This window comes from Rhinoderma darwinii, chromosome 9, assembly GCF_050947455.1.
Source record: "Rhinoderma darwinii isolate aRhiDar2 chromosome 9, aRhiDar2.hap1, whole genome shotgun sequence".
NCBI lineage: Eukaryota > Metazoa > Chordata > Amphibia > Anura > Rhinodermatidae > Rhinoderma > Rhinoderma darwinii.
The window spans coordinates 20,346,488-20,364,330 of NC_134695.1; the positions used below are offsets into that span (position 1 = coordinate 20,346,488).

At 43.3% G+C, this 17,843-nt stretch overlaps 1 protein-coding gene across 2 annotated transcripts in view; it reads left to right on the plus strand.

Moving 5' to 3' along the window:
* The window catches only part of BRMS1 (BRMS1 transcriptional repressor and anoikis regulator), a 78,784-nt gene that overhangs the window by 10,697 nt on the left and 50,244 nt on the right, over positions 1–17,843 (plus strand). For both annotated transcript variants that reach the window (XR_012850446.1, XM_075836873.1), the window contains exons 3-7: positions 4,124–4,214; positions 7,896–8,023; positions 8,528–8,607; positions 10,239–10,335; positions 11,205–11,294. Coding sequence is in view for 1 of the 2 variants with exons in the window: in XM_075836873.1 (XP_075692988.1) it covers positions 4,124–4,214; positions 7,896–8,023; positions 8,528–8,607; positions 10,239–10,335; positions 11,205–11,294 (486 nt within the window). In the remaining variant the exon portion in view is untranslated. The remainder of the gene's footprint in view (positions 1–4,123; positions 4,215–7,895; positions 8,024–8,527; positions 8,608–10,238; positions 10,336–11,204; positions 11,295–17,843) is intronic.

Here is a 17,843-nt window from a genome sequence, read left to right on the forward strand (position 1 = left end):
AGTACGTCGGCAAACCCATTGAAGGCAATGGGCAGATGTTTGCCGACGTATTGAAGCCGTCTTTTCAGGCGTAAATCGAGGCGTAAAACGCCTCGTTTACGCCTGAAAATAGGTGGTGTGAACCCAGCCTTATGGTGAAACGATGGTTGTCGAGTCGTACCTTTTAGTTCTAGGGTGGTCTCCCCAATGTACCACAGTCCGCAGGGACATTCCAGTAAGTAAATCACAAATGAGGAGTTACAGGTGAGATAATGCTTGATTTGGGTTGTCTTTGAAATTCTTTGAACGTTGGTAAGAGAATAGTGGTGGAATCTCAAATTCAGGAAAATATCATCAATATAGCGCCACCATTGCAATACTTGAGAGAACTGTGGAGAGGGGTAAATGAATGATTTTCTAGCATAGCCATGTGAATGTTAGCGTATGTAGGTGCGATATTTGAGCCCATGGCATTTCCCTGTTGCTGTACATAGAATACATCTTGAAATGTGAAGTAATTGTATCGCAAAATGATGGCCAGGAGAGAGAAAAAAAACCTCTACATTTTACTGAGAAGCTACTATTCTGCACACATCGGTCAATAGCATTGTATTCTATATACAGGAACAGGGAACAGCCATGGGCTCTAATATCGCACATACATACGCTAGCATTTACATGGCTATGCTAGAAAAATCATTAATTTACCCCTCTCCACAGTTCTATCAAGTATTTCAGTGGTGGCGCTATATTGAGCATATTTTCCTGATTTGGACAGGCTCCACTGATGCGTTATCTACCTTTCACATGTTCCTTAACACCATAGACCCAAGTGTAAAATTTACACTAGTACACTCGTCCTCTTCAATTTCCTTCCTTGATACCTTGGTTTCCATATCTGACAATCATTTATCTACGGACTTATTTGTTAAACCCACAGATGTGAACAACGTTTTGAGGTTCGATAGTAGTAACCCACGAGGCATGGTGCGCTCACTCCCCTACAGCCATTTACTCAGAGTGAAAAGGATAGTCACTGATGATTCAACTGCCACTCAGACTTCGGGAGATGGGCAATAAGTTTAGGCAGAGGGGTTACCAGAAATCCATTGTAGAAACCAACATGGATAGAACCACTATCATCTCTAGAGACACTCCACCCCGACAACACAACTACTGCAGTGACTAAACGATTAACTAGAGTCCCATTTATATCCACTTACACTGAACAAAGCAACAAGATTGCTAACATCATAAGGAGACATTGGCCTATTCTTCACAGCAGCCTTAGACAAGTACCTGAATTTGAGATTCCACCACTATTCTCTTACAGGCGTTCAAAGAATTTCAAAGACAGACTGGTTAGGGCATCCTTTGAGCCCAAGGTAAAAAAAACAGGACAACGTTTCTTGACAGCAAGTAACACAGGGTGCTATCCCTGCTTATCCTGTGTGAATTGCCATTACATGATTACATGATTTACACATCCCATTACGGACAAGACAACCCAAATCAAGCATTATCTCACCTGTAACTCCTCATTTGTGATTTACTTACTGGAATGTCCCTGCGGACTGTGGTACATTGGGGAGACCACCCTAGAACTAAAGGTACGATTCAACAACCATCGTTTCACCATTAGAATAAAAAGGTTAGACTTGCCTGTTTCAAGCACTTCGCTGAAATGAACCATACGGAGAAACAGTTAAAATTCAGGATAATCGACCACATCCCACCCCTGCGTCGAGGTGTTAACAGAGTGGCTTTTTTTAAAAAAAACAGGAACTCGAATGGATATTCAGGCTGAATACCCTTAGACCATATGGCCTTAAGGTTGAGTTCAAGGTGGGCGCTTCTGGTTTAGGTTGAGGACTCCTTTGGATCCCACTGATGTGCTCTCTTACCTTCGCTCGCTAATGGTTTAGACATGTACCGACATTCTTTACATTGCTTTTATCAAATTGTATCTTGTTATTCAATAATATTTCTCTATTATTATTATTATCGGTCCCCTGCTCTACTATTGGGTTAAACTGTATCTGCGTCCTGAAGATTCAGATACAGTTTAAACCCGGAGAAAATAATTGATAAAGCCAAAATTCGCAAGATGACGACTATTAATTTGCTGTGAATTTTGATTTCGATTAGATTTTTCAATTAATTACCCAGCTCTAATATATATACTAGTCCTTCACAATGAATTAGAATATCACAAAGTTTATTTCAGTAATTCAATTTAAAAAGTGAAACTCATATGATATATAGATTCATTACACACAGAGTGACCCATTTCCAGCATTTTTTTTTCTTTTATTGGTGATGATGATAGCTAACCGTTAATAAAAACCCAACATTTAGTCTTTCAGTAAATGTATTATATTGGGTAAAAGTTGAAGATTGTGGACTCATGGTGTCACACTTTAATCAGCTAATCTACCCAAAACACCTGCAAAGGTTTCCTAAGCCTCAAAAAGGACTGGTCTGTTGCTCAGTGGTCCATAGTCCTGTTTTCAGATGAAAGTAAATTTTGCGTTTCATTTGGAAATCAAGCTCCCAGAGCCTGGAGGGAGAGTGGAGAGGCATCCATCCAAGTTACTTGCGGTCCAGTGTGAAGTTTCCAGTCAGTGATGGTTTGGGCAGACATGTCATCTGCTGGTGTTGGTCCACTGTGTTATATCAAGTCCAGAGTCAGCGCAGCCGTCTACCAAGAAATTTTAGAACACTTCATGCTTCCCTCTGCTGACAAGCTTTATGGAGATGCTGATTTAATTTTCCAGCAGGACTTGGCACCTGCCCACACTGCCAAATGTACCAATACGTGGTTTAATAACCACAATATCACTGCGCTTGATTGGCCAGCAAACTTACCTGCCCTAAACCCCATAGAGAATTTATGGGGTATTGTCAAGAGGAAGATGAAACACCAGACCCAACAATGCAGACGAGCTGAAGGCCGCGATCAAAGCAACCTGGGCTTCCAGAACACCTCAGCAGTGCCACAGGCTGATCGCCACCATGCCACGCCGTGTTGATGCAGTAATTCATGCAAAAGGAGCCCCTACCAAGTATTGAGGGCAGATACTGTACATGCTTTTCAGTAGGCCAACATTTCGTTATTAAAAATAATTTTTTAAATTGGGCTTATTTAATCTAAATTTCTGAGGCACTAAATTTTGGGTTTTCATGAACTGTTAGCCATAATCATCAACATGAAAAGAAAAAAATGCTGGAAATAGATCACTCTGTGTAATGAATCTATATAATATATGAGTTTCACTTTTTGAATTACTGAAATAAATAAACGTTTTAATATTCTAATTCATTGGGACAGACTAGTGCATGTATGTGTAATATTATTTTATTCTATGTGTAAGGATATATTATTTGTTGTCCATTTGTAATGTCATTATAATTATTTTTAGGGAAGGCCTATAGTCCATTCTTATAGTAGATATAATACATGCCTTTAGTTTGGATTTACCAGCGATACTATGTTAGGTAAATGCATGATGCGCTATTTCCAAATATACTTTGAGTAGTAGGATCGTGTCTTCTGCAAGTAGGAGACCTCCGAAGATGGAGCAGGGAAGCGGTGGGGAAATTGAACTCCCCACAGTCTTGCAACCCATAGACAAACTAAAGCCTGTCCCCAACAGGCACTTCATAGAATTTTAAATCCTGTGGCTTCCTTACTAGATTTGTGGTGAAAAGTGTAGCTAGCCATTACGGACTTCAGTATGAACATATGGTATACAGCTTGATGCTAGTTCATCATTGACTGTATGCTTTCTAAATTGCAATATAAAATTGTTATAAAGAAATTTCTACCCTGCTTAAAAATTTGACAAAGCTTTACATTACGCGCTTTACATTACGCGCTTTACATTACGCGCTTTACATTACACACTTTACATTACACTACTTTCTGAACATTGTCGCTCATAATTCTTTGGAGTAAGATGTTACAGGCTGAGGTATCTTTGATGATTCTTCTGATCTCCTTGATCACTTGATTTGGTGAGACAAGAAAGCGGACTTGCACAGTAAGGATTTATTGTCTGTAAACTCATTTTGGAATAATGTAAGTTTCAAAATGAATTACCATTTTTTTTTTTAACATACTGGCAATCTTTCCTTTTGACAGATATGGATGACTTGGATTGTGAACGTCGAAGAAATGAGTGCCTTGTTGAGATGTGTCACCTAGAAAAGCAGTTCTCAGAACTAAAGGAGAAGTAAGTAACCATAAGTAAAAAAAATAAAGTAATGTTAACCTGTTAGTGATCGCCAATACGTCTTTTCACGGCGGCCACTAATGGGCTTTATTCTGATGCATACGCCTTGTCACGGCGCTGCATCAAAATAAATAAACAGAGCAGGGAGCCGTTAAATCTCTCTGCTCTCAGAGGTAGCTGGGGGCATCCCTGCTCTAACTGGAGAGATCGATATCAGTATCTATCTCACCCGTTTAACCCCTCAGATGTGGCTCTCAATAGCGAGCGCCGCATCTGAGTGGTTTTGGAGAGAAGGAGGGAGCTCCCTCTCTCATCGCAGCGGCACCCGACAATAATTTTGCCGAGTGTCGTGTTTTCTATAGCAGCCGGGGGCCTAATAAAGGCCCCCAGGTCTTCCTGTAGTAAATGCCAGCTTCGGTCATGCCAGAGGCATGGCCTAGCAAATGCCTGTTTAAAACGGACAGGCAGTAATACACTGCAATACAAATGTATTGCAGTGTATTATAAAAGCGATCGGATGATCGCATAGTAAAGTCCCCTAGTGGGACTAGTAAAAAAGTAAAAAAAATGTTTTTAATTAAAAAAAAAAAATAGTGGAAGAAAAAATGAAAAAGCCACTTTTTCCCCTTAAATAATCCTTTATTATTAAATAAAAACTAAATAAAGTAAAAAAGTTACACATATTTAGTATCGCCTTGTCCGTAACAATCTCAACTATAAAGCTATTACATTATTTATCCCGCATGGTGAACGCCATAAAAATAAAAAAGTAAAAATTGTTTCCTTCTGTGAATTCTGCCATAAAAATATGTGATAAAAAGTTGCATCTACTCCAAAATTGTACCAATAAAAACTACAAGTCGTCCCTCAAAAAAAAGCCCTTATACAGCTGCATCGGCGGAAAAATAAAAAAGTTATGGCTTTTCAAATATGGAGACATAAAATCAAATAATTTAGAAAAAAAAAGTGTTCCTTATACCACACGGTAAACGGTGTCGATTTAGGATGCAAAAAAAGAGTGGCACAATTTCTGTTTTTTTTTCTATTCCCCCCCCCCCAAAAAAAGTTAATCAATAAATTATATGTATCCCAAAATGGTCCCGCAAAAACCAAGATCTTGTAGAGCTATGTCGACGCAAAAATAAAAGTTATAGCTCTTGGAATGCGATTGGTCATTAACCCCTTCCCGACATTTGTCGTATGGATACGTCATGGAAAGCTAGTGCCGTATTTTGCCGTATCCACACAACAAATGCTGGGCACCGGCTCAGAAGCTGAGCCGATGCCATCATCGCCGGATGTCAGCGGTATCTTACAGCTGTAATGGTGGGGACCGAAATTAGCTTCGATCCCCACCTTTAACCCCTTAAATGCGATCATTGCATTTAAGGTGTTTGCAGCTCATCGGAACCCCAGCAATGAAATTGCCAGGGTTCCGGTGGCTGCAATGGCAACCGGAGGCCTAATACTGGCCTCCCGGTCTGCCTAGCACGGAAGCCGTTCAGGACCTGCCCGGTGGCGGAGCCTGAACAGCTTCCGTAGCCGCCGGCAAGGTGGCGCCGGCTCAGGAGCTGAGCCGGCGTCATCAGCGGTGGATGTCAGCTGTATGTTACAGCTGACCTCCGCCTGTAACGGCAGGAAGCGGAGCTAGCTCCGATCCCTGCCATTAACACCTTCGAAAGCGATCGCTGCATCTTAGCGGTTGCTAGCAGATCGCCAACCCAGACAGGCAATCCGGACTGGCGACTGCTGCTATGGCAACAGGAGACCCAATAGCCTCCTGCTCTGCCATTATGGAAGCCGATTAGGCCCACCCAGGAGGCGAAGCTTAATCAGCTTGCTGTTAGTGAATAACTGACAGATCTAATACATTGCACTACGTAGGTAGTGCAATGTATTAGGAAAAAAAAAAATCTGACAGTTGGACCTTCAAGTCCCCTAGTGGGACTTGAAAAAAAGTGTAAAAAAAGTTTAAAGTCCTAAAATAAAACACAATCGCCCTTTTTCTCTTTTCAAGTCCTTAATTATTGAAAAAAACATAATAAACTATACGTATTTGGTATCGCTGTGACCGTAACGACCTGAGCTATAAAAATATTATATTATTTATTGCACGCGGTGAACAGCGTAAAAAAAACCCGTAAAAAACTATACCAGAATTTCTGATTTTTTGGTCACTTTGCCCTACAAATTTTCAAATAAAAAGTGATCAAAAAGTCGCACGTATACAAAATTGGTACCTATAAAAACTATAGCTCATTTCGCAAAACACAAGCCCTCATACAGCTCCGTCGACGAAAAAGTTAAAAAGTTTTGGTTCTCACAACATGGCGACAGAAAAAATACAATCTTTTTACAAAAGTAATTTTATTGTGCAAAACGTTAAAACATAAAAAAGTGCTATAAATTAGGTATTGCCGGAATCGTACATGTATTTTATAACACATGGTGAACGCTATATAAAAAAAACGATGCCAGAATTGCGTTTTTTTTGGTTACCTGGCCTTCCCAAAAATAGGATAAAAAGTGATCTAAAATTTGCATGTGCCCCCAAATGGTACTAATAACAACTACAGCTCGTCCCGCAATAATACAGCCCTCATACCACTATGTCTATGAAAAAAAAATAAAAAATGAGTTAAGGCTCCAATAAGTCCGGAAACAAAAATATGCAGTTGTGCAAGCCCAAGGGGAACATTTCTTCTGTTTTAAGGCCCTAAATTTAGGGAACCAGGAAGGGGAGGGCCCAAAGTATCTGCTGGAAGCGACTGCGCCCTTATTATACCAGGACAACACTTTCCCAGCAAAATTCCCCAAACTGAAAAGGTGCGGAGTGTGGACCAAAAGGGGCATAAGAAAGGACACAATTTATCAGTGCGACACTGGACTGGGCAGAAATGATTGCTTCACAGCGTAACACACATCTACGGATCATTTTATAGTTTTTTTACCCCATTATTATGCCACCTGACTATGCCCCTTATATAATCTGCCCAGCTTACATGTGCCCCCACATTATAAACGGAAACGCCAGCAATGCTCAAAACAAAACTACTACCAAGCAAAATCCGCCCTCCAAAAGCCAAATGGCGCTCCCACCCCTATGAATCCTACAGCGTGCAAAAACAGCCCCTGATGTACTCTGCCCAGCTCAGATATGCCCCACATTATAAACGGAAACAACAGTGATACTCCAAACAAAACTATTACCAAGCAAATTCCACGCTCTAAAAACCCAAATGCGCTCCCACCCGTCTGAGCCCTACAGTGTGCCCAAAGAGCAGTTTACTTCCACATATATGGCATCACTATACCCGGGAGAACCCTTTAAACAATTTTTGGGGTGTGTGTCTCTAGTGGCACAAGCTGGGTACGACATATTTGCCACTGAAATGGCATATCTAGCGAAAAATATAAATTTTTAATTTGCACTATCCGCTGCGCAATCATTTATGGAAAAGTCCTGTAGGGTGAAAATGCTCACTACACCCCTTAATAAATGCCTTGAGGGTGCAGTTTCCAAAATGGGATTACTTCTAAGGGGTTTCTTTTTATTATTTCACAGTCTGAGCCTATCGGTATCGAAGGCCAAATTCTGGTATCGTGACAATCCTAGTCACATTTACATATGAAGTATTTTAATATGTACTGTCATATTGTCTCTACTTCTATACACAACAGGTTATTTAAGGAACGATTAAACGAGCTAAAAGCCAAATTGGAAGAGGTGACTTCCGGTAAAGCCTTGGAGTACATCAGTCCTCTTGCAGATTTACAGAAGAACATGAAAATCCGGATTGAAGTCGCAGGTAGTCCGATACCAGGGTGCTGATGATGGGTTCTAGTGAAGTGTCATTCCAGCCAGAATGATTTAACGCCTATACCCTGGATAAATGTTAGATTAGTGGGAGTCTGACCGCTTGAACCCTCACGGAAGGCTGGATCGCGGGACCGGCTGTCGAGCATGCGCCCTGCCACTCCATTCAAAGTTTATGGCACTTGCGGAAACATCTGAGCTCCGCGCTCTGCTGTTTCTGTCAGTATTACTCCATTCAAAATCCTCCTAGCCACTATCCATCGGCTTAGTATTGTCCTGCTTACAAACCTGCTCTTCTTCCAGGCATCTGTCACCCACAATTTATTATACCCATACCCATGTGTTATCCTAAATTGTGAAAGCACAGATTAACACTGTTTAACAAGATTAATCTCTTGAGCTATAAATTGCCAGCAATTGTGTTAACCCATGGCTACTATTCATCAGGAACCTGAAAGACCCCGAGCCATATGTCCAAAGTTTGTTTTTATTTTAGGTATCTATAAGGGGTTTTGTCTGGATGTCGTAAAAAATCGATATGAATGTGAACTGCAAGGTGCTAAGCAACATTTAGAGGCAAGTAACAGATTTCTAGCGTTGTATTTATTTCCTCAACTTCAATAGTTTTTTTTATGCAAATATCAATCAAGAATAGATGTAGGGTTTGGTTTTCTTCCTCTATCCAAGTCTGTCTATAGTGTTGTGTGATTGGGCTAAAGTATCTCTCTTAAGCTGGCCATACACATTAGATAAACCTCTATAAGGATTATAATGTGTACCGACTCTGATGACCCTTGATGACCGATGTTAGGGGAACGAATGATTGGGCCTGTCGGATTTCAATATGCCCGATCCTTTGTTCATGTGGGAGTTAAGTTTGCTGCCAGAGGAGTCTGGCAGCAGCTTAAAGAGGCTCTGTCACCACATTATAAGTGCCCTATCTCCTACCTAATGTGATTGGCGCTGTAATGTAGATAACAGTGGTTTTTATTTTGAAAAACAACCATTTTTGAGCAAGTTATGAACAATTTTAGTTTTATGCTAATTAGTTCTTAATGACCAACTGGGTATTTTTAAACTTTTTACCAAGTGGGCGTTGTAAAGAGAAGTGTATGACGCTGACAAATCCGCGTCATACACTTCTCGTCATTCATGCCCAGCTTGTTTCACTGCACAGCGTGATCTCGTGATATCACGCTGTGACGGGACTTCAACCCAAAGGTTCTTCATCGGAGCCATGGAAGACTGAAAAGACATCGCCTCCAGCCGCTGCAGATTTGGATAAACATCCTGGCACGGCTGGAGGTGTGGCTGTTGACTCTTCCATCGCTCCGGTGCAGGACCTGTGGGAGGAAGTCCCGTCACAGCGTGATCTTGTGAGAACACGCTGTGCAGTGAAACCAGCTGGGCTGGAATGAAGAGAAGTGTATGACGCTGATTGGCCAGCGTCATACACTTCTTTTTACAACGCCCACTTGGTATGGTGACAGAGCCTCTTTAAGGCGCTTTTACACAACCCGATACTGGCCGACCAACAATGCAGCATGTCAATCCGTGTTTGTTATCTCCATTCACAAGAAGCAACGATGATTAGTGTATGGGGACGAATTATCGTTAATACAATTGTTCATCCTCATGCGTTGGCATTATGTCGGCAGCACTTCTCCCTATTTACACAGGGTGATGTGCTGCTGACTAAAGACCATTTTTTTTGACTGCATAAAAGATTAGATCAGAAAATGAATGAGGGTTTACTCATTCATCGGCTGAGTTTTGCTCTGTTTACGGGAACGAGCATTCATATGAACGCTGATATGTCCAATCATTGGCTGATCGGGAACGAGCATTCATATGAACGCTGATATGCCCAATCATTGGCTTGTGTAAAAGGACCTTTAGTCCCCTCTCCCCATTGGAAAAAAAAATGCTTATTCGAGCTTGCATTTTTGTGTTGGATTTGGAATGAATACCTTTCGGACGACTGCTATCATGTGCATGGCCAGCTTTACCATAAATGCAAAGTATTGTTATGGTGCTAGATGGAATATGAGGCCAGGAGATGACCTGTGGGGCCCTTCCAGGGCCAGCTATAATGCTACTATTTGGTTGGATATTAAAACATCCATTAGTCTTCTACTCTGTGTAAATTATTTTCTCAACTTTGTGTTTTATCAGTCATCTACAAATACATTGTTTCATGTTTGCAGAGTGAGAAGATTCTCCTGTTTGATAATATGCAGTGTGAACTACTAGAGCGTATCCAGAGGCTGGAGGAGGATCGACAGAGCATAGACATCTCTTCTGGTATGAAACTGCAACTAAGTAAACTATTTACTTGTACTATAATGTGTGAATAGTATCGTATATGCATATATTTTATACTGATTTTAAGAAGATAATTCACCTTTTAGACATTTAAGGCATATCCTGTGGATTTGCAATAATAATAATCTTTATATAGCGCCAACATAATCAGCAGCACTTTATAATTCAGAGGGAACATGTACAGATATCAGACATTCCATAGTGACAAAACCAGTTAACTAGTCAAACAATAGGAGTGAGGACCATGCTTGCAAGAGCTTACAATCTATGCGAAAACAGGGGTGACACAAAATGTAAAAATTGCTTGCGAAGTACAATGGTAAAGCCAGCTAATACACATGTAGTACATATAAAGCTGTAAGATCCAGTCACTAGCCTGTACGTGTGTGACAGACATGAAGTGCAGTAGGGTGCAATGAGTGTGGGGCATACTGTTTTAACTGAAAAAAAAAAAGAAAGGGCTGTCCAAAGTGTCCTCTGTCCATTTTACCATTCATTTATCTGTTAGGATATCACGGTCGGGACCCCTGCTCTGGATTTTCTTTGTTATCCAAATGTATTACAATGGACACTACATTTTGCATTGGAAATTTTGAGGCACTGACGGCTTTCTCTTGCAATAACGGCTAATCACCAGGCCTTCCGGTCTCTGGACTCCTGCGATCAGCTCATTGTTGGAAGGGGGTACGGCTGCCTAAGTTAATGGGGCTGTCATAGATGGACAATCCCTTTTAGCCTATGATGTAAGCGACGGCATGGGATTATTTACTGGACCTGTGGCTTTTACCCACTATTAATTTACTTGAACAATTATTGGTTTTCCTTACATGTATTTTCTCATTTATTAGAGTGGTGGGATGAAGAGTTAAGAACAAAACGAAGCCGCAGAAAGTGGGATCCATTCCGATCTGAGAAGAGGAGGGTCCCATTAGTTTCTGGTATCCTTCATGTAAACTGCCATATGTTGCAGGATTGCCTAGTTTTGCTGGAACAATAAATGTATGTAGCTTGCACAATGTACAACATTTCACTTCTTGTAGTCATTTTCAGTTGTAATGCCCCTATCTGCCCCAAGTGATGTACTCCTATCTGCATTTGTCAATCAAATTACGTAACTTCCTGTCTTGACCTCTGAGTCATAGACAGTAATTCAAATATTGGCCTCCGAGAGGAAAGGGCAAGGAGACTGCACCCATTAACCCAATAGCCGTTAAAGAAGATGTCTCCCTGCCCTGGCTATGGTGGGAGGATATGTAATTGAACTATGGGATAGAATGCAGATAAGTAGAATAAAAATCTGTAAGGCCCATGCACACGACCGTAAAAACGCCCGTAATCACGGGCCGTAATTACGGGCCCATAGACTTCTATTGGCCACGGGTACCTCCCCGTATGCTTACGGGAAGGTGCCCGTGCCGTTGAAAAATATAGAACATGTCCTATATCAGGCCATAATTACGGCACGGGCAGGCCCATAGAAGTCTATGGGGTTCCCGTAATTACGGGTGACTACGTGTGTGCACCCGTAATTACGGGAGCGTTGCTAGGCGACGTCAGTGTATAGTCACTGTACAGGGTGCTGAAAGAGTTCAGCACCAGGGACAGTGACTGCCGATCACAATATAGATAAAGCTGTAAAAAAAAAGACGTTCATACTTACCCAGAACTCCCTGCTTCTTCCTCCAGTCCGGCTTCCTGGGATGACGTTACAGCCCATGTGACCGCTGCAGCCAATCACTGGCTGCAGCGGTCACATGGACTGCGAGTCATCCAGGGAGGTCGGACTGCATGTCAAGAGAGGGACGCCTCACCAAGACAACGGCCGGGTAAGTATGAATTTCTTTTACTTTTATTACGGAAAGGGCTGTCCCTTCTCTCTATCCTGCACTGATTACTGCAGTGTAATTTTGCAGAGAAAACGTGCCCGTAAATACGGGTGACATTGGACCCGTATTTACGGGTGGACAAAAATACGGTCGTATGCATGGGGCCTCATTTTGGTGTCACTTTGTCAACTCTATACATGCAGTACGACACACGTTCTTGCATAGGATGATTTAGGGGTAAGGCCCAATCTACACGACCGTTTTTAATGTCCGTCAGACGGCTGCATTAAAATCTGTTCACCCCGATAGGGCTATTCTATGGCCGATTTCTTTTTGTAGGCCCATTTTACCGGGCCGTCAAAAAATAGAACATACCCTATTTTAGGCTGTTCTCACGGCCACATGGCACCCATACAATTCAATAGGGCCTGTGTAAAAAACATCTGTTACTTGGATGCCAGCCGAGTGTTGTTAATAATGGTTCCTGCCCTGGAGTCCCCGAGCAGAGAGTCAGCTAGTGCTCTGTCCAGGGACTCCAGTACTGCTCCTGACATCACTGTCTACATATTGATATTGAATTCAGGAGTTTCCTATCGCTGGAGTCGCCGAGCAGATCATCAGCTAGCGCTCTGCCCGGGGCTCCACCACTATTCCTGATGTCACTGTCCTTATATGGCACTATCCACAGGGTGAGGTATGTGTGGCATTATCTACAGGGTGTGTGTGTGTGTGTGTGTGTGTGTGTGTGTGTCACTATCTACAGGGGGTGTGTGTGTCACTATCTACAGGGCATGTGTGTGTGGCCCCACCTACAGGGCATGTGTGTGTGTGTGTGTGTGGCCCCACCTAAATGGGGGGGGGGTGTGTGTGTGTGTGTGTGTGGGGCCCCATCTACAGGGCATGTGTGTGTGTGTGTGTGGCCCCACCTACATGGCGCGTCTGTGGCCCCACCTACAGGGCGCGTGCGTGCGTGTGTGTGTGTGTCCCCACCTACAGGGCGCGTGTGTGTCCCCACCTACAGGGCGCGTGTGTGTGTCCCCACCTACAGGGCGCGTGTGTGTGTCCCCACCTACAGGGCGCGTGTGTGTGTCCCCACCTACAGGGCGCGTGTGTCCCCACCTACAGGGCGCGTGTGTGTGTCCCCACCTACAGGGCGCGTGTGTGTGTGTCCCCACCTACAGGGCGCGTGTGTGTGTGTGGCCCGGCCCCATCTACAGGGGGTGTTTGTGTGGGGCCCCACCTACAGGGCGCGTGTATGTGTGTGTGTGTGTGTGTGGCCCCACCTACAGGGCGCGTGTGTGTGTGGCCCCACTTACAGGGCGCGTGTGTGTGCGGCTCCACCTACAGGGCGCGTGTGTGTGTGTGTGGCCCCACCTACAGGGCGCCCGTGTGTGTGTGTGTCCCCACCTGCAAGGCGCGTGTATGTGTGTGTGTGTGTGTGTGTGTGTGTGTGTGTGTGGCCCCACCTACAGGACGTGTGTGTGTGTGTGTGTGTGGGTGGCCCCACCTACAGGGTGCGTGTGTGTTTGTGTGTGGCCCCACCTACAGGGTGCATGTGTGTTTGTGTGTGGCCCCACCTACAGGGCGCGTGTGTGTGTGTGGCCCCACCTATGGGGCGTGTGTGTGTGGCCCCATCTATAGGGCGCGTGTGTGTGGCCCCACCTACAGGGCGCGTGTGTGTGTGTGTGTGGGGCCCTACCTACAGGGTGTGTGTGTGGCCCTACATACAGGGGGTGTGTGTCAAAACCGTGGCCCTTTCCACCCTGGTCATGCTAGTCTGCTGTTGTTATGTTGTATCTTGCTAGTTGTGAAAATGGGGGGGGACAACACGTCATTTTTTATTTTTTCAATTAAAAAAAAAGGATGCCGTGGGGTCCCCCCACTTTTCAAAACCAGCCTGGTACAACATAGCATCAGCAGGCTAGCATTACCAGAGTGGGGAAGGCCACGGTTTTTGGCCTTTCCCAGCCTAATAATACCAGCCTGTGGTCGCCCTGGTGCCCGACCATCACTACAGTGTTAGTCCTTTCACCAGCTAACACTAAGCCCCTCCTTTAGTAATGGACGCTGTCAATCAGACAGTGGCCATTACTAAGGCAGTAGTAACATAGATAGAAAAAACTCAGACATTAAAAAACTGATTTTATTGAAAAAAAATCCCCCACACAACAGTCGTTACCATTTTATTATAAATTTTATTAACAAAACACCATCATCTAAGTGGTCCTCGAATCCGAAGTAGTCCAACAACCGAACCTGTAAAAAAAGCAAAAACAAAATAAATAATTAGTAACACATAATAAAGCAAAGCAATTATTATGCTACTTTTACCTGGGTCCAGCATTGGAGCGATGGGAACCTCCTGATGTCACTGCCCACATATGGATAGTGACGTTCGAAGCAGTGCAGGATTCCCTGGGCAGAGCAGTAGTAGAGGCTCTGCCCTTGGACCTATGGTCCAGGGAAAGCTCCTGACATCACTGTCCGTGTATGGACATTGATTTCAGGAGCCTCCCTAGCGCTGGTGCCCCTGGGCAGAGCACTAGCTGATTCTCTGCCCTGGTGCTCTAGGGCTAGGGAACCTCCTGAAGTCACTGTCCATATATGGACAGTGACGTTAGAAGCAGTTCTGGGGTAGAGTGCTATCTGATGCTGTGCTCGGGGACAGCATGGCAGGAAACCTTTTTTATTGGACATCACTCGGATGGCATCCAAGTGATGGCCGTGTTTTTTACGGGAGCCGTGTGGTCGTGTGAACAGCCCGAAATAGGTAATGTTCCCTTTTTTGACGGCCAGGTAAAATGGGCCATCTAAAAATCGGCCGTGTGAATAGCCTAATTGGAGTGAACAGTTTTTAATGCAGCTGTGTCATGGCCGTTAATAAAAACATCTGTTGCACGGGCGTTAAAAAAACGTCAGTTGCACGCCCGTTAAAAAAACGTCCGTTGCACGACCGTTAAAAAAACATCCGTTACACTACCGAGAAACTAGTGTGAATAGGGCCTAATTGTTAGTATGTCTGGTAATAGCCTAAGGCTACATTCACACGGCAGAGAAAAAAAATGGCCATTAAAAACTGATCGACTGTCGTTTTTCATGGCAGTTTTGCATCAGTGTGTCTCCAAATTTTCATCCATTTCCAGTCTGTCTGTTGGTTTTTCATGGCTGTTAAAAAAATAAATAAACTGATGGATTTAATTTGTCAGGGTTTTTTTTGCTCCAAACCCCTGAAAACACCAATTCCCTGTGTCAAAGTGTCAGTGCCCACTGTAGAAAGTTCCGGTGTCCACATATAATGCTCTGGCCGGGGACTCCATAGTTGAAGCCCTGACATCACTGTCCATATATGGACAGTAATGTCAATGTCTTCCCTTTGGCTCAGCTCTTAAAGTAGCGCTGTGCCCTGGGAGTCGTTTTGGCTGGGATCAGTTTTTAACAGCTGTCACAAGGATTGTTTTTGGAAAAACGGCCATTAAAATCTGATCCATTGAGGTCTATGGTAGCCGTCTGGCCATGGAAACTGACAAAAATAGGACCTGTCCTATTTCTTGACTGCCAGTATTCTCGGGGCGTTAAAAAAACGGTTGTGTGAATACAGCCATAGAACTACATTGTTCTGAAAACGGACCTCACTGTTTTTCCCCGTCGTGTGAATGTAGACTTCTAGTCAAGTGCGCATGTTTATGGTGGTGTTGGCAGAAATAGATGTTGGCCAAAAGCTCTTGCATGTCTATTACCAGCTTTAGCTATGAGCATAGCAGATAATTGATGCCAAGAACATTTAAGCAGCACGTTTGAGCTCGCCAAACTGATAAGACCGCTAGATAGCTAGCTAAGATGTAATGCATTATAAACATACCTATATTGCCAATGTTGGTGCTTGTAATACTTGGAAAAAGTAGTTATTTTCCACCACGCGCCGTGTTAAAATGATCTGCCAAGTCGTGCTGAACCAGGAAGGGTTCTAATTTTGAGCGGTTAACCCTTGCTAACTCCTCCCCTCTACTGTTGATTGACTGCTCTGCTGCTCCTCTCCCTCATACGCCATTCTCTTTAAATCCCCATCAATCAACTGCAGAGGGTAGGGTTTACCTCTCACAAAGAGTTCCTGGTTCGCCAGGACTTGGCAGCTCGTTTGCATATGGCGGGTAGTGTCATTTAACTACTTTTTTCATGTATTACAAGCACTGACATTGGCAATATACAGTATTGTGCAAAAGTTTTAGGCAGTTGTGGAAAAATGCTGCAAAATAAAAATATTTTCAAAAATAGAAGTGCTACTAACTTTTTTTTATCAATTAACAAAATACAAAGTGAATGAACAAAAGAGAAATCTAAATTAAGTCAATATTTGTTGTGACCACCCTTTGACTTTAAAACAGCATCAATTCTTCTAGGTTCACTAGTGCAAAGTCATGGATTTTGTAGTATTACTAGTCCTTCTCAATGAATTAGAATATCATCAAAAAGTTAATTTATTTCAGTACTTCCAAAAGTGAAACTCCTATATTATATAGATTCAATACACACAGAGTGATCTATTTCCAGCATTTTTTCTTTTAATGTTGAAGATTATGGCTAACCGTTAATGAAAAGCCAAAATTTAGTCCCTCAGGAAATTAGAATATTATTTAAGCCCAATTTCAAAAATGATTTTTAATACCTAAATGTTGGCCTACTGAAAAGTATGTACAGTATATGCGCTCACTACTTAGTCGGGGCTCCTTCTCCTTTTGCATGAATTACTGCATCAATGCTGCGTGGCGTGGAGGCGATCAGCCTGTGGCACCTCTGAGGGGTTATGGAAGCCCAGGTTGCTTTGATAGCAGCCTTCATCTCGTCTGCATTGTTGGATCTGGTGTCTCATCTTCCTCTTGGCAATACCCCATATATTCTCTATGGGGTTTAGGTCAGGAGAGTTTTCTGGCCAATCAAGCACAGTGATAATGTGGTTATTAAACCAGATATTAGTGCTTTTGGCAGTGTGGGCAGGTGCCAATTCCTGCTGGAAAATGAAATCTCCATAAAGCTTGTCAGCAGAGGGAAGCATGAAGTGCTGGTAGACGGCTGCGCTGATTCTGGACTTGATATAACACAGTGGACCAACACCAGCAGATGACATGTCCCCCAAACCATCACTGACTGTGGAAACTTCACACTGGACCGCAAGCAACTTGATTTGATGCCTCTCCACTCTTCCTCCAATCTCTGGGACCTTGATTTCCAAATGAAATGCAAAATTTACTTTCATCTGAGGGTCCACGGTGTTATATCAAGTCCAGAGTCAACGCAGCCGTCTACCTGGAAATTTTAGAGCACTTCATGCTTCCCTCTGCTGACAGGCTTTTTGGAGATGCTGATTTCATTTTCCAACAGGACTTGGCACCTGCCCACACTGCCAAAAGTACCAATACCTGGTTTAATAACCACAGTATCACTGTGCTTGATTGGCCAGTAAACTCACCTGACCTAAACTCCATAGAGAATCTATGGGGTATTGCCAAGAGGAAGATGAGACACCAGACCCAACAATGCAGACGAGCTGAAGACCGCTATCAAAGCAACCTGGGCTTCCATAACACCTCAGCAGTGCCACATGCTGATCACCTCCATGCCACGCTGCATTGATAACACCTCAGCAGTGCCACAGGCTAATCGCCT